This window comes from Streptopelia decaocto (assembly GCF_964273445.1).
Source record: "Streptopelia decaocto genome assembly, chromosome: 2".
NCBI classification, from domain to species: domain Eukaryota; kingdom Metazoa; phylum Chordata; class Aves; order Columbiformes; family Columbidae; genus Streptopelia; species Streptopelia decaocto.
In genome coordinates this window covers 90,693,814-90,720,467 of record NC_138655.1, presented here as the reverse complement: position 1 = coordinate 90,720,467, position 26,654 = coordinate 90,693,814, and the positions used below count along the sequence as shown (strand labels likewise).

The 26,654-nt window shown below is 47.0% G+C and overlaps 1 protein-coding gene across 8 annotated transcripts in view; it reads right to left on the bottom strand.

Annotated features, from left to right (window-relative positions):
* Positions 1 to 24,087, bottom strand: part of RREB1 (ras responsive element binding protein 1) — a 126,706-nt gene extending 102,619 nt beyond the window's left edge. For 4 of the 8 annotated variants that reach the window (XM_082045614.1, XM_082045612.1, XM_082045609.1 and 1 more), the window contains exon 1: positions 23,451 to 23,735. Coding sequence is in view for 3 of the 8 variants with exons in the window: in XM_082045609.1 (XP_081901735.1) it covers positions 23,451 to 23,490 (40 nt within the window). In the remaining 5 variants the exon portion in view is untranslated. The other 4 variants (XM_082045613.1, XM_082045616.1, XM_082045611.1 and 1 more) reach the window with 3 other exon arrangements.
* Positions 24,088 to 26,654: the final 2,567 nt, after the last annotated feature.

Below are 26,654 nucleotides of genomic sequence, written 5' to 3'. Positions count from 1 at the left end.
GCTCCAGACCCCTCACCAGCTTTGTCGCCCTCCTCTAAACGCTATCTAGTATTTCAATGTCCTTCTTATGATGAGTGGCTCAAAATGTTTTACTGATTTTAACACCCCCTCACAAGGCACTTGCTCTTGTGGCCAGTTGCAAGTGGAGTGGTTAAAGCAGAACAGACACTGAGGCATCACTTGGACCCTTTAGTGCTCTATAACCTTCCCACGCCAGCTAGCAGACACCTACATCACCGAGAACAAACTGAGAGAAGCCCAGCTGTCCAGCTCAACCGTGAGGCCACTGAGCAAAGGATGGTGAGGCCCTGTGAAACCACGCTACCATCTGACTCGTGCATAACACAGCACCCAGGTGTGCTGTGCAGGAGCGCCAGGCACAACACACCCAGCTGAGAACTGCACTGGGTGATGAGAGCTGCACAAAGGTACACCAAAGCAACTCCTGGGCGAGATTTGTAGATTTCCACAACACAATATAAACATTTTTCTACAGCCTCTGTTCATCTTTCATAGCACTCTCACCTTTGGGAAAAAAAAAAAAAAAAAAAGAGAAAGAAAAAAAAATCATCTTAATTAGGCCATTAGAAACACTGACTGGTGCTGTCCTGCTAACTAATGCCTCCAGCAAGCTTGTCCATGTAGGCTAGACAGGTTCACTCATGACTACAACCATGGTAGCTCAGTTGAGTCAGATTAACATTACTAAAAATCTATCTTAATGCTCATTAAGATGCAGGTTAGCACATTAACTGGTCTCGCACAGCCACAAACTAGGCTTTGGACACGGCAGGCTGTACCTTAAGGAGCATCAAGAGAGTGAGTGCTGCTGGGTTTTTTTTTTCCTTTAATTGTGTTCAGCTAACTCAGTTGACCTCAAACAATTGAGACACACACCCTTTTTGCCTGTCAGGACAGGGTCCTTCTCTGTCTTTCACTGCTGGGACAGGAGAAACGAAATAGGTACAGAGGTGATTCACATGCAACCCATCCTTCACTTACTGCTAATGGGGGGTGGAGGGGAGGGAAGCACACAGGTGAAAAGCCGCAGCTGTTCCAAGGCTGTTCCAACTTTACAGCATACAATTTATGGAAAACAAAACAAGAAGAACAGAAAAATAGGATTTGAACATTACAGACCTGAAAGAATCATTACACATGCCTCCTGCTCTGTGCAAGGGCTACCCTGGGCTCCATCTGACTTCAAGGCCAAGAAAGGAAACATTGAACTTGAACAGCAGCCAGAATCCCACTGTCTACTTTCTAACAGCGCCAGGCTGTGCTTGCACGGGGAAGTCTGTACCTGTGGCAGACGAGCAGCACGGAGAGTGTCAGGGGCTGCAGGCAGAGTGCTGGGGGCTGCGGGTGCCCCTGCACTTTGCCCCCTCACCGTGAGCTCCAGCCAGGGCCGGGCACAGGGACAAACCCTCAGCATCTGCAAGCAGCGCCAACTTGGGACGGGAGTAAGTGTGCCCGTCGCACCCCAGCAACAGGTCCTGGGCTATTTCGGCAGAGGAGGGCCCTGACTCAGCAGGCGAGGAAGGCACGGGTACCAGTCAGACAGGAACACTCTCCTTCCAGCCGGTCAGGGTGGCCATTGGAGGCACCGCACCGACGTTTAAACGAACAGGGCTGGCGGATGCACACGCGGCCCCTCCGCTCGGGCATCCCCGCGGCAGCTTCCCGGGGTCAGGCCGCAGCCCCGCGGCCGGGCCCCCCCGCCCCGAGCCGCAGGAGCAGCAGTGGCCGCGGCCGGGCCAGCCCTTCCCCGCCCTTCCCCCCCGGCACAGCCACCCCCACCCTCCAGGAGCTCTATCGCAAATCCCCAGGCCGTGCCGACTGCCAGCTGACATAACTGTTTAGTCAGCAACCGGAGAGAGCCGAGCGGCCGCCCCGCTCCATCCTTTCCCCGGCTCCTTCCCGTGGTACCTTCCCCGGGTTCCAAACAATCTCTGCGCCCCCAGCCCCTCCCCGAAGCATTCACTTTGCCGAAAAGTTTGTCGAACTTGGCACGTAGCCGAGGGATCGAGGCTGTTGCTTTTTAATTTATTATTTTTTTCTTCCCCCCGCCCCGGGCGCTTTGTGTAACTCCCTTTCACCACCCTGCCCCATCCCCACCCCCAAGGGCGAGAGGAGATCCCGAAGCGCCGCTCCCCTGCGAGAGCAACTTCCTCCATTTGCTGTGAGAACCGGGCTCCGGGCGGCCCCGCGCCGTCCCGCAGAGGAAGCGCAACATAATAGCCAGGCCCCAGGTGCCAAGGTTAGCTTGTCCTTTTTCCTCTCCCCGGGATGATTTCCACTCCTTTTAACACCAGCCTCCCGAAGAGCAAGGCCTTAAAAGCCGTGCGAAAAGTCAGGAAAACAACAACAACAAAATCGAAACCTGCTGAATCACAGAATCATTTCATCTGGAAGAGACCCTCAGGATCATTGAGTCCAACCATAACCTAACTCTAGCACTAAGCCATGTCCCTCAGAACTTTGTCTAAAAGCCTTCTGAACACCTCCAGGGATGGTGACTCCACCACTTCCCTGGGCAGCCTGTTCCAATGCCTGACAACCCTTTCCGGGAAGAAATTTGTCCCAATATCCAATCTAAACCTCCCCTGGCACAACTTGAGGCCATTTCCTCTCATCCTATCACTTGCTACTTGGGAGAAGAGACCAACGCCCTCCATGCTACAACCTCCTTTCAGGTAGCTGTAGAGAGCGATCAGGTCTCCCCTCAGCCTCCTTTTCTCCAGGCTGAACAGCCCCAGTTCCCTCCGCCGCTCCTCATCAGACTTGTGCTCCAGACCCCTCATCAGCTTCATTGCCCTCTTCGCTCTTAATCACACCACGCGGCCTTCGTATGCTAAAACTTACTGATGTTTTGGAAAGGTTTAGGCTTTTTTACGGAGCAAAAATCAGGCTTCATCCATGCACACAAAATCTGAATGACTTAACCATACCTTTTTAAGTCAGAGATGCCCAGCCCTGTGCCAGCGAGGCAGCAGAAGTACTGGCATACGAAACTGCCTGCGCCGGCTTTCTCCGCATGCCTAGAGCGTATGCAACTACAGCACCACAAAATGTCTCAGCTGAAAAGAAAACTGTACCCCAGACCAGGCCGGAATAATGAAAAGCCCAGGCAAAACGCAAGGATTTAGTCTGTGAGGGAGATAGAGGTCATCACCCGAATCCCGCTTCTCGGAGCACTGAGGACACGGTTTCCACCCTCTAATCTGACACCACCTGTGTAACTGAATGCACAACATATTTTTTAAAAAACAAGATTTAATGGAAAGCCTCACAATGTGTTATTACACCCTTCCCTTGTCAGTTTGCCTGCATGGTTCACATGTATGCATCTACTTTACTCCAAAATGCAAATACTCGTAGTGTGGAGCTGTTGGAGGGAAGCTTCTACACTGGCTCATTTCACAAAATCCTCTGCCTTTCCAGGTGTTATGCGGGGAGATTAAAAAGGTGTAACTATGCCCTAGGTGTCATGATGCTATCCATAGTTTGTGCAGAAAAAACATGTCCTGTGCTGACAGCCCTAAACCAAAATGTTATTTATTTGGCTTATACAAAAGTCCATTTGACAGTGAAAAACTGAAATCTCCCCTTTCCTCCTCTCCTCCCCATAAAAAAATACACACATGCTTTTTTTTGTATTTCCTTCCAGCTGAGTATCCGTTCAACTGACTCCAATTCATCTGATTACTAAATTGTAGAATAACTGAGAAATTTTAGGAGTTAACAACCTGTCTCAGTTTATCATATTGTGAATATAAGGAGTTACTGAAAGGAAAAACAAACAACAACAACCCCAAGCAAACAACAACAACAAAACCAACCACAAACCTACAAATAGTCTCCAAATAACTAAGCAATGGTGAGGACTGAAATTCCCTAGGAAAGAAGAATGTTTTAAGTTCAGGACTCCTTAATTCACTCTTCTACGCTTCTGCGCTAAAACCTCACATTCTACACAGGCTGCCTGCTGCCAAGAGATAGACAGCTGCAACACGTAGACACAAAAAGGAGGTGTCTTTTGGCTGGAGTTTTAGATTTCTACATGCTGCCCTGTTTTACATGCTACTCCCCCAAACAGTTTTAAAAAATAACTTCAGAAATTTAAAAGCAAATGGACTATTATAACTGACAATAACCACTGACAGAGCCTGTATCAAGTGTGCAGATGCCATAAAGGCCCTTCACAGTTCGTGTTCATTTGCAACAGACAATTTTCTCGGAAACGTGCTGTTGCAGTTATTGTACATACTTGGCCCTTAGGATATGTTTAGTTCCACATCTTATAACAGAAGTCTGAGCATTCCAGTAAAAACTACATCATTCTTCACTATTATTTTCTTTAAGCTGGTATCCCTACGCAGTGATTGATACGCTGCTCCTGACCACACAAACCAGCTCCTTACACAAATGATGCTGCACCAACACTGACAAAGTTGCACCAGATTTGTACCAGTTCAACCAGAACAAAACCTGGGCCACAGTCTTGCATGATGAAACATGATCTCCTTACACAATCTCAAGCATAATTAAGAAAGATACTCTCTTAACATGGAAATGAATTTGAAAGCTGAAAGAACAACTAAAGGAGACCTGATTTACAGAAGCATCAGAATTTTTGCATGGCTAATGCAGCGAAGAGATTCACGATGAGAGAGGGGACAGAGAACATGTGGTAAGGTGGGAAGACGAGACTATCGTCACAGCTGAAACTATCAAGGTTCTTGATAAAAAAAAAAAATAAATAAATATATATATAGTTTTGTGCTGCTTGCACTAAGGGTCAACACCTCTCCAGAAGCTCCTCCCCATCCTCCAGCTGCTCATTTCCATGCCAGGGAAATCCTACAGTTTGTTTCTCCTTTAGTGACCAAAACAGAAGTTGGTGAGGTGTGACTGTGGAAAGACAGGAAAAATGAAAGAGCACTGGCTACCTAGATCATTTTAGAGATGAGACTCACAGAGAAACTCCACAAACCCTTGTATGTGTATCTCTGAAGATGAGGTAAGTTATAGTACAACAACAGAAAGGAACTGCTGAAGGTGAGGGGGTAAACAAATTATGAAAAACAAAAACAAAACCCCCTCCTTAAGCTGGTTTTGCTATAAACTGCTTCTTCATTCTATGATGTCAAATGCATATTTAGGTTGCCAAGGAAACCATTCTGAAGTCACTATATCAACATCATTATGAATTTGTTTAGTTATCTGGGCAAAGACACACCAAAAAGGGGAAAGCTGGGTGGAGATACCTAAATATCAGAAGTCTCTTAAGAAAAAGGTAGCTTCAAAGAGAGAACAAACATCACATACAGATCTCCATTGAGATTTTTTCCTTTGCATTGTTTGTAGTCACATACCTCGAAGAATACTTGCCTTGAAGCGGTGTGTGTGTGGGGAAAGTGTTAAATACAAGTGGTGTTAAAATACAACCGTAAAAGGCAAGCACCACAATGTACCTTAAAGATGGGGGCAAGTGGGAAAAGCAAAAGGGGTGGTGGTGGAAAGTGACTCTATGAGCCTGCCACCCTTTCAGTACAGTTACTGGCATCATGGTACAAAGATACCCATGAATTGGTAGCAGCCATGGAGTGGACGCTCAACTCTTGCCTTCAATGAAGCTGGAAGCCAGAATGCAGATAAAAATATACAAGTTAAAAATGAAGCATCTTTAAAACAAACAAACAAAAGGTTGTGCTGTTTTTTCAACATCGCAACCCCAAGCCGGCAAAGATCCTAAGCCCAACAACAGAGCAGATGCAGTTCCTATATATGAGGACAGATACAACAGACACTGCTAATGACCCCCCACCGATGGAGCAGAGCTTGGATTAGGCTCCCTGTGCAGGAATTAATCAGCCCAGCAACACCGCAGCATGGATTCCAGGATCCATGCTAGCAAGCAATGCCTCCTGCTTAATCCGAGGTTGATTTGAGGCACCTGCAAAGATAAACTGGCAAAACGGCACATCACTTGCTTCTTCCACTTTTCCTCCTGGCCCCTTGTGCTGCGTCAGCGGCACACCCCTGCTTCACTACAAACACATGATGGTTTTGATGGTTTTAGCATGAGTCTTTTTAATGATGGTTGCATGGGCTTTTAAAATCTGTCCTATCTGCACTGCATCAGAGGTCCTGTCCTCCTCTGCGGTGTCTTCACCATTGCCTCCTTGCGCCAGCACAACTAAATCAGCCACACTGCAAGTCCCATTAGAGAACTGATCCAGCCAAAACTGAACATTCGAAAGGCAGGGAGACAAATACAAAAGGTCCATACCAGCTTCTTGGCCTAGCACTGCAGGACATACCTTTAAGATATCTAAGAACTTCAATATTTAGGATATGTACCCTAAGAAAAAAAAAAGCAGCTAAGAAATTACTTCTAATTAAAGCAACATAAATGTGTCCTCGTGCTTACACATACACAATGACTTTATGTTAACTTTTAGGTTTTCCTGATCTAATATCCAGGAGCAGAGAAACACTTGCAAAGCATCTGCCATGCTAGGGTTCCATTCCCTGGTCCTCACGTGGCCTTTAAGATACTAAATTTAAATTTAGGACACTAAATATGTAGAGCAGCAGCAGAGCAATATAAGACGAGCCTCGAATTCAACAGTCAGAACTAGAACCACAACTTCATAGTTTAAAAGGAGAGCCCCTGCCTCATTTCTCTGAACAGATAGGCTGGCTACTTCCAAACATTATATAATTTCACAGAGCCCGCAGACTGCAGCAATAAGTGCTGAACAGCTTATTAGAATGGTTTTAGACACAGCAACACTGAAAGATTATGATTATAAATCAGTACAGCACAATGAACAGGGCTTGTTTCTCTAAAGGCCGCTATATTTCATCCATCCTGAGGGGCTTAATAAAGGGAATAAGTAACCTAGATAAAGCTGAGTTCTCACAGTGAAGGGCTTTCTTTACTAAAAGGTTTGAAATGGCTACCATCACCCTTGCAACTAAGTTCCCAGTTCTGGCAAGCTGGAATATAGTTTTTCACCAGCTAAATACAAATCAGGTAGCATGCATCATTTGGTAGGCAGGTTAAGGGAGGGCGTTAAAAGTCAAGGTTCCTTTTTAGGCTATGTCAGTACTGAAGAATGTGCAGCATTTTACACAGAGACAGAAAGGGGTTAGCATGACCTGATCGAAACCTTTCCTTTCTCACTTTCCACTTCAGAAGCAGCTGCATTTCAGTAGCATTGTAGGCACTGATTTGTAAAGCACCCTGGGAGCAATCTAACGTAAGTAAATACTAGCGGTATGGTTAGTACTGAAGCAAAATTCTTTTGGCTGCAGAAATTAAAATCTCCAAGTCCAGCAACATGGAGCAGTCCTACAGGTGGGCAAGTGGGTTGGCAGACTACCAAAAAAAGGGGATGGGAACAGGACAGACTTACATCAATAAACATTTTATTTAAGGACCTCAAACCAATTCTTCCGATATCTGCAGAGAGCAAACAGATGAGCGAATCTTAGTTAGCATCCCATATAAGCAGTCTAGTATTTGGATGAGGAGGAATGGGCAAACCTTTTTGTGGGTAGTATCACTTTGTTGGGGTGGAGCTCAAAAAAATACCCCTGGAGCTGCATTCACTAAGGTTTTAGGTATGATGGGTGCACTTCAGGCTGCCCTGAAGGGGTAAAAAAATATAAAGTGGAAGGATACGGAGATACTGCTCTTAGAAACTGGTAGTGGTTTTGGGAAAGAAGGCAGAGAGCGAAGCGCCCTTTAAACAAGCAGTTCTCAAGCAACTGGGATGCAAGTAACTGAGCCAGACCTGCAAACACCCTCACCAATCAGCATCTTCTGCCTATAACCTGCCAACACTGAGAAAGTTTCCCAAAAAAGCTTCCGAAGAGGAGAATCCTGGCAGCACCTGGAAATCTTTGAGCCTGTCCAAGTATATGTCTTACAGCAATAAATATGTAGGCAAATGAAATACTTCTGGCATCTGCCTGTGATAGATGCTAACAAGGAAAACTGTAGCTTTAACAAGTATTCAGTGAACAATGCAATCAAACACATGGAACAGCTTCTGCGTAGTAACCAATACTTAGATCGGGACTCCAACCTGGGAGGAAGGCCACAGAGGTGATACAGCAGAGATTCACAAAATCCAGAAAGGCATAGAGAAGGTCAGTGGTGAATCATTACTCACTATTTCCCACAGTACAAGTCCTAAATGGTATCAAGTGGAAGCATCAAATGGCAAGTTTAGAAGGTTGTTGTTTTCACCTCCCCTCCAACTGCAAAACTTACCACCATGTCAAGTGTCTGTACAGGTTCAAAAAGCCACTGGACAAGCTCAGGAAAAAGTTTTGTTCATCCTAAATACTGAACCCATATGAAAACCCTTTGGCTCAAGAGATTGCAGAAGCTGCAGATTGCTGGTAGGTTGTACTAAGAAAGCATCAGTAACAGGTGGCCTTTTGCCATATTCTGTTTTGATAAGTCCACATCGACCAGCATCCTGGGCTAGACAGGCTTTTGGTCTGACTTAAGACATAAGTAGGACTCCCTCTAGTTTTCAGTTTTGCAGGAGAAAAATGCAGTATGACTTACTCCACAGGACGAAAAAAACCTTTCGCCACAGATCCAGAGGCATTTTTGTCAGCTTGAAGAGGCATTCCCTGCTCCGAATCCACGTTTCACTGGACAAGCACGTACCAGGAACTGCTCATTCCAGGACAGGGCAGCCCTGAGGAAACATCCCCAGTGCCGCAGCTCCAGCGTGATTCAGGTCAGGGTGATTTTAGAGATGACCATACCACAGCTGTCTTCCCTGTCTGACAGCCAGAGGTTACCACGCTTGCAGCAGAGATGTGTCCGACTCCACAGCCGCCCATAATTGACGTTTTTACTACCACTCGATTCAATTTAAGCACAGTGAACTCCGAAGTGCACCGCTTGGGAGGGGAGGGACACATCCATTCTTCTGCCTTCTCTGCAACACACACCAAGCCCTTCGCCCAGGCTCAGAGCAGAGCAGTAGGATGAGAAACCTCTGGAAAAACTGAAGTCCTTTCTGCAGCAAACACTTTTCTGGGGCCCTCACCTAGGCACTGAGTACAGGCGCACTTACTTCCAGGCCTTTGGGCAGGGATGGTGGTGAGAGGCACGTCTGTGGACCACCTCCAGCAGAAGAGTCCAGCACAGAGCCAGACCTCTTGCTGGGACTGCCACAGGCCATATTAACTTGTCGCCTTCAATACGCATCCAGCAGAGTTCAGGTCATGGATTTGTTAGAAGTTCATCACTTATTCAGGCTTTTGTGCGAGAGGTCATTGCTGTCAAACTGTCGGCTTTCACAAGCACAAAAGCTCATGTTAAAATGTAAATACTTACAGGTGTTCCACCAAGCACTCAAGATGAAAGTCAGCAAATATATTAGCCCCAGCCATATTTTACAATGCTGGTAGTACTTGAATGTCATCTGTTTGTGAACCAGGTTTTTATGTGGGTTCATCTGCCTAGACAGGAAGCATGATCTAACAGTGAAGACAGAGGACTGGATTTAGAGCATTTGGGTTCTTTTGCTGCCTCTGTTACTGTCTCCTTCTATGACCTTCAGTAAATAAATTCTTCATGCCACTGTCCCAATAGAAAAGAACGTGAATAGATGCTTACTCGATCCCATACAACTGCTGTGACCCTGTGTCATTTTTCCTAATTACTACAAGAATTCTGGAACGATGTAGGAAATGTTAACCGGACTTGTGAAGTTAACCTGAGTTAACAAAAAGCAAGAGCCTTATACAATAGCAGAACACCCTCCTCCTCAAACACCTATATTACGCTGGTTTTCAAGACGGAATCTCTGCAGCTTATTATTACACTTGCGTTGATGGTGACAGCATTTTGCAAATTCAGCTTTGCAACAAAGCCAGAGAGGCTGGCTTACCCCTGTCGCCTGGGTTTGTCCACCGCATACCACTTGCAAGCAATTCAGGCACAACTTCTGTGTTGGGGTAACACCACAAGACTAGCAGCAGGACTCTGCTGGCACAGGCCTACTGGGAAAATCAACTCCCCAGCTGTGGGAAGAAGTAAGGCCAGTGGAGACTGCAATCACCATGTCACCCTGGAATCCAGTTTCATGGCCAGTTCAACCTCGTTCTGTGATTGAGCAGCACAGTTCTGGAAAAGCTGGTATCCTCTTCCCTCAGCACTTCCAGCTACACGTCAGACTCTCGCGCGCCTTTCGGAAACTACTGTATTAACTACTACATCAGAAGAAGCGATCTCAGGCCCAAGAGGAACTCGCATTCATTCAGTCACGGAGGTCAGACAGCCCCGCTGCCCTTAACCATGCAGAGGCTCCTGCCATCAGGGAACCTCAGTATCAACATAGGAGGAAAAGACAGCTTCAGTAAAAGCCATGGGTAATGCAAAGCACCATTCTCTCTGGAACAACACAGGGGAGTGGAAGGGAGCTGCGAACAACTGTGTTCTCCTGATGTGCATTCCCTTCCTCTGCTCAAGCAAGTGCAGGAGGCCAAGCGAGCACACATGACGTGCTCCCCGCAGGATGCCACATCCTGCCGTATTTTATATGGCATCCCAAGGCAAGCCAGACGCTTTCCAAACACAGTATGATGTCTGACAGTATGATCTGTCACAGTGTGACAGATTCTCAGAGACAACATAGGGGAGAGAGAAGGGAATGGCACTGACAGATTTATCCAACAGCACCAAACTGTTCCTAGCCACACTCCTCTTAAAAGGAAAAAAAACAAGCAAACAGACACACTGAAGACACACACAAGTTTTACAACACGTATTCTTTCTGCTCCTTGCTTTCAGTAACTTGTTCTACTTTTATGAATTTCTCCTAACTCCCACTCACTCATCCAAAACCTTCCCATTCCAATAAAATCAGAGGTCTGTTTTCAAGAGGAGAGAGAAAAAAGAATGACGGGGGTCCTTTTGTGTACTGTTTACTTCTTCAAACCTGCTCCCAGCCCTGCTCCCCCTCGTCCCCCACACGCGATGCAGCATTTTAAGGAGCACTGGTTAGGCTGACATCAGTGAGGCTCCGGGGGCCATCCAGGCAGCTGTTCCTGCTCCTGTGTGTGGCTGAGAGCCAAGTCGCTCTGCCTTTTTGGTGATGTTCCCTCCTGCCGGCTACCCCCTCTCCCACCCACACGTCTGCAGGGTGGGGCGAGGTGGCCACTGGCAGCTTTTACAAGGAAACCTAAGCGGGAAAAAAAAAAAAAAAAAAAAAAAAAGGTGGCTTTTATTTCCAGCTTCTGGTCAGAAACGCTTAGCAATTTTTTTGACAGCGTGCTGTGGGGTGAAGGAACTGCAGTTTTTCTTCCTGAACAGCCGAGGCCCAAGTCGCCCTTAGGACTTTGTCACCTAGAGGAGGAAAAAAAAGCACGTGCTCTGTCCTCCCTCTCCCCATGTGTGGGGATGGCCTGCCAGCATCGGAGACTGGCCCGCAGGCCCCGCTCCGTACAGCTGTTCCCCTATTTTAAAGCAGACCCATTCTCGGAGGCAGCTGTTCTCCAGCCAAATGATGATAGCAGAGCAGCAGAAAGCTCAACCAGAACAACTTGAGAGCGCAAAGAGGGTGCGAGACATCTTCCAGATGCAGGCAAGGGGCCACTGCAGCACTTCTTCTTCTCTCCGGTGCTCCCTGCAAGGGCAGGAAACATGGCCGGGGCAGGTGAGGTGCACCAGGGCACCTTTTGGCCCAGACAGCCCCATGGGCACGGGTTTTAGGCAGCTGGCTGTCTGCAGCCGGTAACCCCGGTGGCAGGGAGCGTCCCTGTGCTGAGCCACAGCCAGATGCGGGGAGTGAAGAGGTGACAGCCAAGCCAACTTCACGTACACCCTCGGAGCCGGCAGCTCAGACCCCATGTCAAGATTAGGAAAGTATGCACACACTGGAGAGAGCACATGAGCTGCTGGAGTGCTTTCGTTTAACTCTTGCAGACACTGCACGTCGAAGGAGTCTGGGTCCACGGCCACGTTTCTTGCCATCTCTCTTCAAAGCCAGCTCTTCTCGGGCCACAAGACCTGCGACGTGCTGGGGCCGAGCAATACCTGCTCGAGTAGGTCAGGAACTTAAGTCAGCGAGATGAGTTTGAAGCTGCAGCTCAGACGGGTTAAAGATTCTGGCTTGTGTCAGGAATACTTTTTCTGAAAGTTAAACGCAGGCCCCAGTCTTGAAACACTTCCCTTAACTTTCGCCCATGCCAGTATTTTGACTTAAATGGGACAACCTACTTAAGTAGAATTATATCTCTGTTTAAAGTGTCTGCAGGATCAGTACTTGGCGTGATCGAGACTTCCCTCTGACATACACACATACCCCTCCCAGCAAATTTACAAAACACCCTGAGAGCCATCAGGCTAAGCTGTGTTAAGACAAAAAGAAAAGTATAAAGACAATAAAGCCTACCACAGCACATTTTAAATGTACATCTGCATATGTTGTAGGATGATTCACCAGGGCAGGGGAAATAGGGATGCCTGAAGGCTATGGCTGGAAGCAAGAGAATGGTCCCTAATAGTTTGTCTGGGCAAAGAGGAGTCTCGAAACCAAGCAGATCTGTACACTGTCAGCACCAGACACACTGGCAATTCTGCCAGTCACTTACAATTTTTTTTTCATTTCACCTCTTCTAAGGGATAAGCATTTAAGTAATGCTAGCAATCCTAAACTGCAAAGAAACCCCCATTTAGCCAAGAAACAAACTCGACCCCTTCCTTTGCTGTACCCAGCACAAAAGCAGCAGATAAAAACAGGAGCTTCCCTGTAACAAACCAGTCAAATTCATTCAAATCTTCCCGAAGCGCGGCAGGGCAGAACCCATTCCTGTTCCCAGAGCTTATTACAGTAACATGACTAAACACGCTCAGCAGTCCAGTGCGATAGGATGCATCCATTTGCTGATGCCAGAGGAAGATGCACGTCTCTTCTACATGGCACTGCTCTCACAGGCTGCTTTTCAAAAGATGTTTTGAAAAGCGACCTGCTGCGTACATTCTTAACAAGTCATAGTATCACCGGCTGTACAAGTGTTTGACCTCTGCTTGCTATGCACTGTGGACAAAAATCTGACATCAGCTTATTCCAACCTTAGTAACACCAAACTGCTCCTACAAAGCTGTCTGGAACAGGCTACTGACAACACACCGATAAACTCCCAGATGGACTCCTGGAGTGCTGAAAATGCAACTAGTTTAGTACGTGAGCCCACGTGTTTTAAATTTGGGTTGGTTTAATCCAAGTAAGTAACCCGATAAAAATGGGAGTCTTCTCTGGAGGTCTAATTTCTAGATGTTTCCATTACTCCATATGCTTTCATGTTGTATAAACATAACAAATGATACATAGATCACTGTTTGGATGATTTAGGAATTCAGTTTAAAGCTACAACACAAGTCACTCAAGGCAAGAGAAGTAGATTACTCTGTGAAAGGCAGGAGCCAGCAACTGCACTTCATTTCAGCCTTGGGAAGGTGACGTATTGAGTGGGGGTGACATCTTTCTATTCCCAGTTTCTTCTTCTAATGTCTAAGTTTCAGAACCTTGATATTTGTCATTTTTACATACAGATCGAAAGCAAAAGGGAGAGAGAAGGACATGGTCTGACTGTGATGCTTTAAAACATGTACTAAAGCTAGGAGTGTATTTGCTTCTAAACTAATCAATATGGATACCTGAACACGTGTATATACTCGCATCTATACTGCCTAGGGAAAAAAAAAAAAAAGAAAAAAAATAGAAAAGAATCCATCCCTTGTGTGCAAATTAGGCTGCCCAAATTCTGCCTTGCAACCAAAGCTGTTTATACGCAGACACCTCAGCAGCAGTAGCACAGGTTCCCAGCATGCCTCAACCTTGATATCTGGAAAGGCTCTGCTACGGGGTAAGAAGATAGTTATAATTAAACATTTATACTGAGGTAGTGCCGAGCAGGTCAGTTCCACAACGTGTTAGGTGGCTTTTCAAAACTTGGTAATTGAATGCTGATCCCTGCCCCAAAGAGTTTACAGTGTAGGAAATCAAAGCATAACACTTGGCATCTGTATACTGGGAATTAAACAAAGACGACCACCACCAGCTCATTTCTCGGGTCTTCAGACGCGGCAGCTCGTATAAACATCCATTAACAGAAATAGTGGAAATTTTTAAATCAGCAGTCTGGACTTTCATAATCCACATCTGTGCTACTGGGCTGTCCAGCTCTGTTTGAATCACGAGCTGGGACAGGAACTATAGCGTGCAATTTGCACATACTGCTGGCATCTTCTTGTCCACTGTAAATCATTTTTGGCCCAAATACTTTTTAGCAATCGTTTTGAAAAAGACAGTGAGCACACAAAGGGAAACATTTACTGAAGAGTCAGACAAGTCAGACAGTGCAGGCACGAGAGAGGCTGTCAAGGCACGAGGCCGAAAGTCAGGCAACAGCAGATCCTTCTGCACAGGGTCACCCCATACTCCAGGACAACCCCAGGCAGGCATCAGTACATCTCCTATGCAATTCTAGCACACGTCAGCTATCAGGCAGACCACAGCCACATGCAAGTCAGTGGCACTGCGAATCTACTCACCCACATCTTTTCCTATGGAGATTAAGAGTTACGCAATGGTGTAAATAAAAACTCTGGCCCCAAACACACAGGGGCCATCTCTGCCCCAGATCCATCCTCGGGGAGAATTCTCTACATTCCCCATTTCCTGCAGCGAAGGGCAGGCCTGGGAAGGACAAGTCCTCCTCCCATTCACCAGGGCAAATATACACTAGAAAGTTAAAGTGCAGCCTCTAGGATTTAGAAGAAGGATGCAGCAATGGTCCCACTGTTTCAGCGATGCTCAAAATCAAGACAGAAGACAATTTAGTCAAAATAGCCTATTACATCTCAAATTCAGTTTGCTATTTATCAAGCAAGCTCCTGAAACAGATGCACTGACTTTGTAACTACACCTGTTGGAATTTCAAGCACCAGAAAAATACAAAGACACTATTAGTGTTTCAGTTTTTTAAAGTTTCCTGGCATCTTTCATGCTATAAATGCTCAAGAGCTTTCAGCTGTATGTACCCCACATAAAATCTTAGTCCAGTGAAGCCTGAAAGAATTTTGCTGTTGATTCAAATGAAGCCACGTTTTCCACTTCTACATACTAGTTACACATCTATTGATTTATTAAGCACATAATAGCAACCATACCAGGGCATGATCTATGTTCACCTTGGCCCACTTAACTGCTCTGTGAACACCTTAACTTTTGTGCATTTAAAATGAATAACTTTACCATTTATTTCTTTTTTTTTTTTTTTCCACAAGGGAAAAGGGAACCATGGAAAAATCTCCAGTCACTAGAATTAAAGAGCTTACAAGTTCCAAAAAGCTTTGCAAATACAGATTGGGAATTCCTTCAACTACAGGTAGTGGGGATGCAGAGTTTACAGAATCTACTGGTTCCTTCCAGCAGAGCCTATAATCTGCATGGCTTCCTCCCAGGGTAACTGGCATCCACTCCAAGGTACAGATTGCTTCACCCACCCCTAGAAATTCACTCTCTGTTTAGGTTGAACATGGTGACCACTTCACACTCAGCAAAAGGATGCTGCCATTTACCAGAGAGGAATGGAGAGAGAGGATGGAGATTTCTCCCACGGAGAACTGTAGGAAGCACTGATATGAAAATAAATTTGTCACTATTTAAAGAAAAGCACAGTTTCCAACAATAAACTGAGTTTATGCCAGGGAAACAGAGGCACTGTGATACAGCCCTCTTTACCCGTTTGCAACATGGGGAGTCAGGTTCCTTACAGTTCAAAGATTTCCAGGAGATCTTACCAAGCAGAAAAGCCACCTATCTGCTGTAAAGGCTGGAAGTTGCTCCAAGACTTGTTCCAGAAGCTGCCAAGGACCATACTTTTGAACTTTACTTGGAAACGTAGTAAGATGAGCTAAGTGACACCTGGCTGGGCCACCTGATAAGGACGAAGAACAAGTGGTACCTGCAGCTGTCAGAAAAACAGACCAAAAGATGCCCACCCTTCAAACCAACTAAGTACAAGGCCTAAGTTACATCTCTGTAGAAAAGGACTTGTCATTGCACTCATAGTTCTTCCCCTGGAAAATGACAGTCAAACCTCACCAACGGAAGCCCTTAGTAACCCAGCCACATCTCTTCCACAACCGGCTTCTACCCCACTTCCTGGGCCTTCCATCCAAAAACATCAGGATGTATAGACAGCAAAATACGTGAGTTGTTCTGCAAGTTATCCGAGTGAACACCAATTCAGGGTACCTTAAGGCTTTTGCAGAGAAGGAGGGGACAAGCAGGCAAGCACATGCATAAGACGCCACAGCCACCTGTTGTCCTCAATACAGAGGTGACTGAATCAACATCAGAAAAAAATGCACCCACGAATGAAGAACAGCACGCAGGTATTCATGTCCTGGCTTTTTCTCATGTTCTGCAAACACTAAGAGCAATGATACATCATGAACTCAATTAAATGAAGAAAGTGCATTTTCTGTAACTAAAAGAGGAACTTAAACTAGGCTCTTTCCCCCACCCAAAGCTGTGAGTGGTCCAAATTAAAAGTGATGTTGCTCCCTAAAGGAAATACAAGGAAGTACTGCTGTTTATTGGTGCAAAATCCAAAGCAGCTCTCTCTTGTCCGAGCCGTAACGTTAGCAGTGTGAAGGAGCATGGCCTGAACACGGGAATGGAATTTATTGCTGTGATGCAAGTGCTCTGAGCAAAGCACTCCCAGGGAGATACACCTGAACACTGACATCACCTGCTGTACGAAACGGGACTAACAAGGGCTCAAGTTAAAGCCAGCTAATCATGCACGATAAAAGCAAAGGCCAGCTACACTTCAACGTGAATATGCTGCTTCCCTCATGTTCAGAAAGGAAGCACATAACTAAACTAACTAAAAAAAGGTTTGTCAACGGCTGATCATCCTCCATTTTCAAAGGATGGATGATGCCGGCCACACATGCCTGAAACACCTATGAGTACATTTGTGCTGTTTCAAGAAAGCACATGCTAACACCTGCTAAAACATCCACCAGGAGATGACATGTGGAAAAGTCTTATATGTATCAGAGGCTGGCACTTCCACTATTAACCATGAAATACATTCATGTTTTAGAACTGAATTGGCAAGTCACTCGGGCACACCAGCATAGCAAATGTCTAAGATGCTTAATATACATTTTACCCAGAGCGACTTAAAAGTCAAAATGCCATTTCCAAAGCTGACAGAAATTACACTGGGAAGTCACTTGGCCACTGTGTGCAAGCAGTTCTCCCACACTTTTTGAGAGCTCTACACAAATAACATCCTTCGTGGAAATGGATCTTCAAAGAAACTTCAGACACCAAGATGAGGGAACGTCTTCTTCAAAAGGAAAAAGAAATCTCGAAATCCTGAGATCAAATAAGTAAATAATTAAACAAGATTAAACACAAAACGTTTTTGCTCAGGAAAGTTAGGTGCAGGAAAACAGTGGAATCTGAAAGGTGCATTCCACATGTTTCTTATGGGAAGATAGCCAAAGGAGATGAAGGAGGTAATCAGGGCCCAAAAGGCCTCCCTCTCTAATGGTCCTTGGAATCCCTATTTTAGTTCAGGAGCCTAACAACGCCCCTGGGGGATTTTGACAACTTTTCTTCTCCCTTGCTGTAGCACCTCTGTGGATGGCTGGGACTCTGCAGGTGAATCCTGTTGTTAAAACAGCTGCCTTTCTCTGCATCTTTAAAGAGGTATTCAGATTCTCTTGGCCTTACTTAGTTGAATCACTCTGAATAAACAGTCTCCACCCACCAACTACTTCTTTTGTGTAAAGCACCTATTCAGAGGCAACCACCTTTATTGATTGCTAGGCTGGCCAACCTGAAAGCTGAAATACCACTATTAAAAAAAAAAAAAAAGCAGGATACACCAGAACGCCTGTGTGGTTTCTAAAGGAAGCACAGGTCCAGGCAGTACTCAGTTACATCAGGACAATTCCCTTCTGACTGCAAGAGGCTGCTCTAACAGGTTTAACACCAGCACAGCCACGACCCAAGTGTCCCTTCTTCAAGTGGCTCTTTTTCCTTTAGTCCAGGCCATTTTCCTTGTTCTGATCCTTTTCTAGCACAACACAAACACGCCACCCAACAGGAGACCACAGCATATGCCACAGCTAGCAATTATTTGTACTCTTAATATTTCATAATAAGGCTCTAAATAGCTTTTGTCACCCTGCTCTGAGGGAAGGGGGACAAGATGCTCTGGTACTGGTGCTCTTCTAAGTCACTGGCCCTCAAATGTTGCAATTCAAAACAGAGGGGCAGGGTGGGGTAGAGGGAACACCTTCAGGTGGGAAAAACACCATGACTGGCAGACATCAAAGATAAGCCATCATCAGATTTCTTGCACTGAGGAAGAACAAAGAGGCAATGCTCCTGAAATTCCTGTTCAGAAGTACCCCAGAACAGAGCCAGCACTTCCCACCTCAGCCAACCTCACCTAGTTTCATTTGTAATCAAACGCTGATAACCAAACCTGGCCTGGCAAAGTTCTGCAAGTTTCAAGCCCTTGCTGGCTCCACACAAACAGCTAACTTTTCAGTGTATCACAGGCACAGCATTTCCAAAGATACCTTAAGTCTTGCCTTTGAAATCAGTGCCTTTAAAGATGCTCCTAAATGGGGGTGGGGGGTGCTGCAGCTCCCGTAGATGCCAGTTTATGTAGGATACTAAAACAAACAAACAAACACAAACAAAACAAAAAAACAAACCACAAACAACACGCACAGAGAAAGGATTCTTCATACACCTCTCCAAAGAAAATCTGCTTTAACGGCTGGACAACCACTTGGCGACTCAGATCTCCCACCCCAAAATAAGAAGCGAACTGTTGCATGGTCTCAGAAAGCGATTTCTTCTCACCCTCAAAGTTTACATCTGCTCCTCAAGACACTTCCCGGCAGAGCTGCAGGGTACCTGAGCACTCCATCCACGATGAAGCTGTACTCAAAAGAACACGAAGCAGTTCCTGGCCCCTTTCCAAGCTGCAGAATACTCTTGAAAAAACGTATTTTAAAGCTGTAATCCCATGACTGACCATCTTGCTTGAACTCAGAAAGGAGGTAAAAGAAAGATACAGAGCAACAGGCATTCTCACTGCCTTCATGGGAACCATCCTCCTCTACAAACAATTATCTCCCAAGAAAGAAGCTACCACATCCTCAAGGCAGCCGTCTCAAACTGGTCCAGTAACATGGCCCAATAATACACTCATTTTAAAACAGCCTTTATTGCACTGAAAGAAGAAGACATGATTTCACATGTTTTAAGAGTGTACACCTAAAACACAGATTTCCAAACTTAGACATCATTCATCAAAAAGTTAAAAGGGGCTTTTTCTGCACATGCATAGATTACAGACTAACAGGATTTACTTGTTTTCTGCCTGTTCCTGGGGAACCTTTGCAGTTTCTTTTTTCCCAAGACCGTCCCTACAGGCTGCTATCCAACATACATCAGATGCTCTTGGAGCAACAGATAACTCTGGAAGGACATTTGCAAAGGCCACAAATCAAGATTTTGCCAATGCTGGCAAAATTTAGGCATACTGGGGAAGGATGGAATTACTTCTGTATGTGGTTAACTTGAATACTCGACACAGTCCCCTGGAAAGCTTTATTCATGCATTTAAGGTTTTTGTTGTGTGGGGTTTTTTTCCCCCTGTATGTTTTACTATCAAAAATAGTATTTTAAGTCAATAAAAATTATCGCCTCTTAAAAAGTGAATCCCTTACAAAAACACTCAGGTTAATTTTAGCATCCTTCTGTTTAGCTGCTTAGCAACACTTATCCTATGACCTTCTAAGCACCACCTACTTTTACAAGGGATAATGAACATAACCAAAGGGATTTATCTATATGTTTTTAATCTATGCAATGTAAGAACATGAACAGTTTTTATTTAAATTAGAAATCCCACTGAGAGCAATACAAACTATTTCTGCTTAAGAAGAAACTTTCACAGGCTAAAGTCAGGCTACTCTTATGATTGCGGTGTGACTTCAATGCAGGCAAAGTGATAAAATCCTTAAGGACTGAGAAAGGCACTACCAAAGTCAATGTTTGTATGCCTTGGGAAACATTGCACTTGCCTTTGGTACCAAAGGAGATTATCGATATTACTAACAGATGACATTCAGCCTTCCCAGTTTTGGTACTTCAAGAATCTCCTGACACTCAGAACCAAAAAGAAAAGCCACTTGGTCAGAGGGTCACTGAATATTGTCAAGAGTTAAGAATGGGCATACAACCTGGGTGAGCTGAGTCAGAATAAGATGTTTCACTACACTGAAATACGCAAGCAAATAAAGCTTGAAACATCCAGGTCCGAGTGAAAAAAAAACCCAACAAACAAACAAAGCCACAATACCAACGAACAAACAAAAAAACAGAAAACAATCAGCAAACATGTTGTTATACTCTATCTTAATATCAAGCCAAATATATATATTTTTCAGGGTCATTAGTTATTAAAAGAAATGTGTAAGGATGGCTACGTAACTTGGCATTACTGGTGGACAAACAACAGTTTGACAACTAGAAGCTGCATGAGAAATTAGAGCAGAAGAAAAGTTTACTCGATTGTTCTTTAAGGATGGTGTTTTTCCAACTACACAATACGAAGTCAGTTCCAAATACAGCTGCCAGGAGGAGGAGGAAGGTGAAGGAGCAGAAGAGGCCGCACTGGGCCGAGCACAGCTGCCCTGTAGCAATAGAGGAGGCTGGATGTGTCTTTGCCGGCAGGTGAGGGAGAGCCCTGGTCCTCTGATTGATTGGATGATGGATTCATGCTGTTTCTGGGTTTCTAACAAACAAAAGGCCTATTCTTCCCTGGATGTACCCGACTCCCGTTAAGGCTAATAGGCATTATGCAGGCACACCAAGAAAAGACTATATACCCTTAAGTCTTCAAAGAGAAAATTAAAACCTAAAACAAATATGGCTGGCCTGACCCTGAGTCACTGCATCCCTTTCACGCACGCTGACCCTGTGGAAAACAGGAACTGCGGTAACAAAACTTGGTGCTTGTGTCAAAACGACAGACCTCAACGAAAAAACTTCAGCCATCGTAACAGCTGTCTACTGTGTGCTGCAAGGGTGACAAGACGGCGTTATTTAGCAACTGCTCCTGTTGTTAATAAGCAATTTTTTTTCCAAGGCACAGGGCTGGAGTCTGTGTTGGAACAGTAAGAAACATCAACTGTATCTGCTGTCTCTCCTACACCACTGCCCCCAAATCACACTGAACTAGACATTTAACTACTTTCTCAAATAGGTAACCACTCTTAATCTTATCTACAACAGAAGATGGGTGAAACAGGGAGTCGGGATTAAAACCGGACGGTTGTGTTTCCCCCCCCTCGGCTTTCCCTCCAGAAATCATTCCAGTGGTTCCTAAGCAGGATGCTGTCTCCTCGGCGGGCAGGACCAGAGCATCAGCTCCGGGCCGGACACCCCGGCGCGGCCGTGGGAGGGCGGCGAGGCGCGGAGGTGCCGGGGCCTCCGCGGGGCACGCAGCCGAGCTGGGAAATGTGCTGAGCCAGGAGAAGCCCTCTCCTCCTCCTCCTGCGCAACCTGGCGAGGATGCCGAGCAGGCGAAGATATTGGAGACCGGGGAAAAAAGTTTAAAAAAATAAAAATAGCAGGGGAAAAAAAAAAAAAGGCCAGCGTGCGTGCGGAGGGGAGGCGGGGGAGAAGTGCAGGGAGAAGAAGCCAGAGGAAACTTATCTGCGACATGACAAAGTTCAATCCACCGCCCTCCCTCCTCTGCTGAAAAAAAAAGTTGCAGCATCTCGGCGCGCCACGCTCCCCGGCCCAGCGCGGCCCGACCCGGCTCTGCCCAACAAGAACCGCACCCGGCCCGGCCCGCGCCCCCCGCACCGCCGGAGGATGGGGAAGGGGGGGGAAGAAGAGGCCAGCCCCGTGCATGATGACTGGGTGGGAGGATCTGCCTCGCATCCTCACCGAGGCCCCGCGGAGCCGCCGGGGGGGGGGTCCCGGCCCGTAGCAACGGCGATGGGGAGCGCAGTCGCCTGAGAGACGGGTCGCGGCTGGCTCCCATCCGCACCGGGCACCGCGGCGCTGGCGGCCCGAAACTTTGTTTTTATCCCAAACACCGCCGCTGCAGGGGGGTCTCCACCGCTCCCCCCGCCAAGACGGAGGGTGAAAGGGGCGAAGGCGGCCACGGACCCCCCCTTTCACCCACCCCCCCTACCTCGGATGCTGCCCAGCTCCTTCCTGTAGTGGTGACGCCGCCCGGGCGTCCGTGCCCGCCGCTGGCCCCGCCGCGTAGGGATGTGTCCCTGGCACCGCACAAAGGCAGCGGGACTGGGGGGACCCGTGGGGGGCAGCGCAGCCCCCCTCCCCCCCGCCTGGTTCCCCTGCCACCACCGCGCAGGCCGGCACGGGAAAGGACACGCACGTCCCTACCCCGGGGCGGGGGTAGGTGGAGAAAGAGGAGGAAAGGGGAAAAAATAAAGAAGAAGAGGAGAGAGGAGAGGGGAAAGGTACCGGGGTGCCAAGGGCAGGCACGGCCGGTCGGCTCCGCCGAGGGGGGATGGGGGGGGGCGGAAAGTCAGCGTAGAGATGCGCGGCGCAAGCCTGCTCTACCTGCGAAGAAGGGGCGCCTTCATCCCAACTTCCCAGCTCCGGCTCGGCCTTCCCGGCCGGGAAAAGCGGGCAGGGGCCGCCGCGGGACCCGCTACCACCGCCGGCAGGAAAATAAGCCCGAAGGAAAAGTTAAAAGGCAAGCGGCTGCGGGCTCGGGAGACGGGGGCGAGCCGGGCTAGAAGATGTTGCTTCCTCGCAGCCCCATCCAAATTGTGGCGGTGGCTGGTTAAAAATAAACTTTGCAGCAGGAGGGGGGGATGATCTGGCCGGATTCCTGAGCTCAGACGGTTTAATATGGATGAGCATCAGGTCCTGAAGGCAAAACGCCGCGGCTGGTGCTGCTGGTTGGTAGAAAGTCTGCAACAGGGAAGGGGAAAAAAAAAAAAAAAAAAACAGGAGCCGCGGAGGGAGGAGAGGAGAGGGAGGAGCGGGGGAAGGGAAGAGGGAGGCTGCACGAACTCATCATCATCTCCACCGCTGCCAGCCAAACTTTTTTTCCTCTTTTTTTTTTTTTTAAAAGGAAACTTTTTCCTCCCCCCCCACAACAAGCATTTCATTTTTTAAAGAAGTCGCGAGACCAGCCGACACGCTGCAACGTCCTGACCCCAGCGCCTGCCCCCTCCCAGAAGTTTATTTTTCCTCCTCTTTCTTCCCCCCCCCCCGCTTAAGAAAAAAAAAAATCCCTCCGGAGTTAAGGCACGCTCCTGCCCTTTGTGAGGGAGCGCGGCGGCCGAGCAGCGCCGCGGTACTTACGCCGGACTTTGCTGGGGCTGGGCTGCTTGCGCCGCGACATGCCGGGAGGATGGGCCGCCGGGGGGGCGCGGGGGCGCGCCGTGGGGGGAGCGCGCACGGGAGGGAGCTGCAAACTTGTTCCGGAAAAAGGAATCAAAATGGCGTTTCTGTGGATGTGCAAAGTTCATCAACTCCGCGCTAACTTCCCGTCCTCCGCGCCTCCCTGGAGGGGAGAGATGGGCACGGTTAGGGACCCCGCCGCGCCGCGCTCCGCGGGCGCCCCCGCCCCCTGCCCGCCCCCGCGCTGCCCCGCGCACCCTGATAAGGAGACACATCACGTGTCGCTCGGGCTCCTCTCCCGGGGACGCGCTACCGCGGCGGCAGCAGCAGCAGCCTGTTGCAAACAGCATCTCTATCTCGCCCTCGTCGCGGGGAGGGAGGGGCGGCTCTAAGGAGAGAACTCGGCACAACTTTACCCCCCACCTCCCTCCTTCGCCCGCCCCGCCGCGCACCAGCAGCGCGGCAGCGGGATGTCCCGAAGCGGGAGGAGGGAGTCGGGGGGAGCCACCAGGTGCCACGCGGCGCCCCGCGCCGTCCCGCCGCTCCGCCGGGCGGGCCTCGGCGGCCGCACTCCGAACCGGGTGTCCGGGTGTCCCCCCCCCGGCAGCCGGCGGCCGTGCGCGGCCGCGCAGCGCGCACGGGGCTGGAGCGCATCCGGAGCCGGCGGTGCCGCGCTGCCGGCTTTAGGGAATCATCGCGGCTCTCCGCTGGCCGTGGAAATGTCTGTGCATCTTCCTCCTGCTCCTCCTGCCAGCCCGGCGCCTCACCAGGTACAGCAGCTGCAGGCAGGAGTCCGCGGCTCCGTGTGCAGAAGTCAGCTTCTGGTTTTGTTTGGGTTTTTTTTTGCTGTTGTTTTTGTTTCTGGGTTTTTTGGTGTGTATGCGGGGGGGGGGGGTGTTTTTTGTTTTTTTTTCCCTCAGAAAACTTTCCTCTTTATGCGTTTTGAATCCCAGCTGGGGTCAGTCATCCATCCGGCTGGCGAAACCTGAAGGATGTGAAGTTTTACAGCACCTGGAATATCAGCAGAGGAACAAGAGGTCCAAATACTGTGTCTAACCAAAGGCAGGGTCTGGATGTTTGCAAATACACGTGGTTACAAAGTGCACAGGCGTTGCGTATGGCGCTGCACGTGTGGTACTTCCCATCGCTTTCGCTACAGTGGAAGTTCAAGGATGAAGAAGACTCAACAAGTGATGGAGAGGTGTTCTGAGTCATTTCACTCCAGTATTGGTTTAGAGTTGTGTGACAAATAACTACAGAAAAACAGAATATCTGGGAATACTCCATTCTGAAAGCTCCATTGAAAAAAAAAAAAAGGCAAAACTTCTTGAAAGAAGGGCCATAATGAGCACAGGAAGAACCAGTTTACACTTTAAGGAAATTGTTATTTACGCAATTTCTAAAGCAACTAAAACTAGGCCTTTTAAAGCTGTTACTGGTGAGATGGAACCTGAAGTCACAGGCTGTTTTTTAAAGAAACAAAGTCTTGGCCTGTAGGCAAAAGGCTTGTACCAGCTTACCTGGTATCCTATCTCCTGATTGAAAAGGGATTCATGTGGAAAGGAAGGCTAAATTCCAAGTGCGTGGCAGTAAGCCCTCAAACAGCTCTTTCTCACAGTCTTCGACCCGTAGCGTGTCACGATTAACTTCCTTTGCACTGTTCTTTTCAAATATTGGATAAAGGCATAAGAGTCAGGAATACACAGGACCTGTCCCAAAGACGTGAGATGTGCTTCCTGTTGGGAATAATCTTCTTCCCTCCTGGACTCCAAGTAAAACACCTGTAGGTCTGGTGATCTGAAACCCGGAAATGCCAAAATTGTAAAACCAAAAGGCACACGTATTCAGAACACAAAACTGCAGCTTTAACTTATGTGCATCTGTTGTGGTGGTTTCTGCAGGCTGGCTTTTTGTCAGCCAAATTTTGTGGAGTGTTACACGTGAGCTTTGTGCATTAATTTCAATACCATTAAGCTCTGTTAAAGTGGAGATGCTGACTGACAGGACACCTATGTAATAGTTTACACTGCACTATAGCAGCAAACATTAGAAAGTGCATTCTGATTGTTCTGCTACAAGGCTCTTATTTTATCAAAAACAATCAAGGGAAGTCATTAAAAATAAATTCATTGTAAAGTGTCTTTAACCTTTTCATCTCTATCCCCATTATACCTGCCAACCTGCAGTGGCAGAACAGTTGGTAAATTCAATAGCTTTATAGCCAGCCTATGTCTTTCCTTCAATATCTCTTGCAGTCAGGCATCTGATTAAACAAAAACCTGAGCAGTTGTCTATCTTAAGCTCAGCCCTTAAAACAATGCTCTTCACAGTGGAAGACTGCTGTGATTTAAGCCCGCATGGCACATATAAACTGCAGGGAGATTAGGCCTACGAGTTTACAACCTAAGGCCTTGTTTGCACAGACATTTGCATAAATTGCTGTAATTGAAACTGGTGCAAATTCCTGTATGGATAATCATCTTTGGAGGCCATCAATGCATGTGTCATTGACCTGTGGCTAATATCTCTAGAATAGTCTTGGACATGTTTTGGACCACCTCTGTGTGAAGGTTCCCATCCATCCACCTTTGCTGTGTTTTCTAACTTTAGAAGTGCTTTAGCGGCCTTCCACACGGGAACTTTACCAAGTGAGTAGACAGAACAGGAAAACAAGCACCATTCAATTCCGCATCTGAAATCCGCTATAGAAACATGGAAATGCAAAAAATGTAAGTATAGTAAAGCTTGTGCTGCGGAAATATCAGGATGTTAGTGCTTGGAGAAAATAATGTAGATTTTTTAAATTGCATTTATGTTTTTATGTTTTAAAAATCCCTATTATTTTAGAAAGATGCAATGAAGGGTGAACTAGCGCTTACTATGTTATGTTAATGCTCTAAATTTAAAAAATTGCAAAGAAGTTATGTAATGACTAAAAAAATATAACTACCAGTATTTGTGAAGTAGTAATAAGTGTCGTCTTTTTAACAGTTTAGGAATGAATTCTAATTCTGGGCTATTGCAAGGCAAGAGAAATTAAAATTACTCAGTTTTTAAATTTTCAGTCATTTGAACTTTTATAACACATCAGAGAGATCAAAACCCACTGTGGTCTAAGACTGAATGTGAAATTTGGAGCAAAAGGTTTCATTTTTTTTTTTTTTT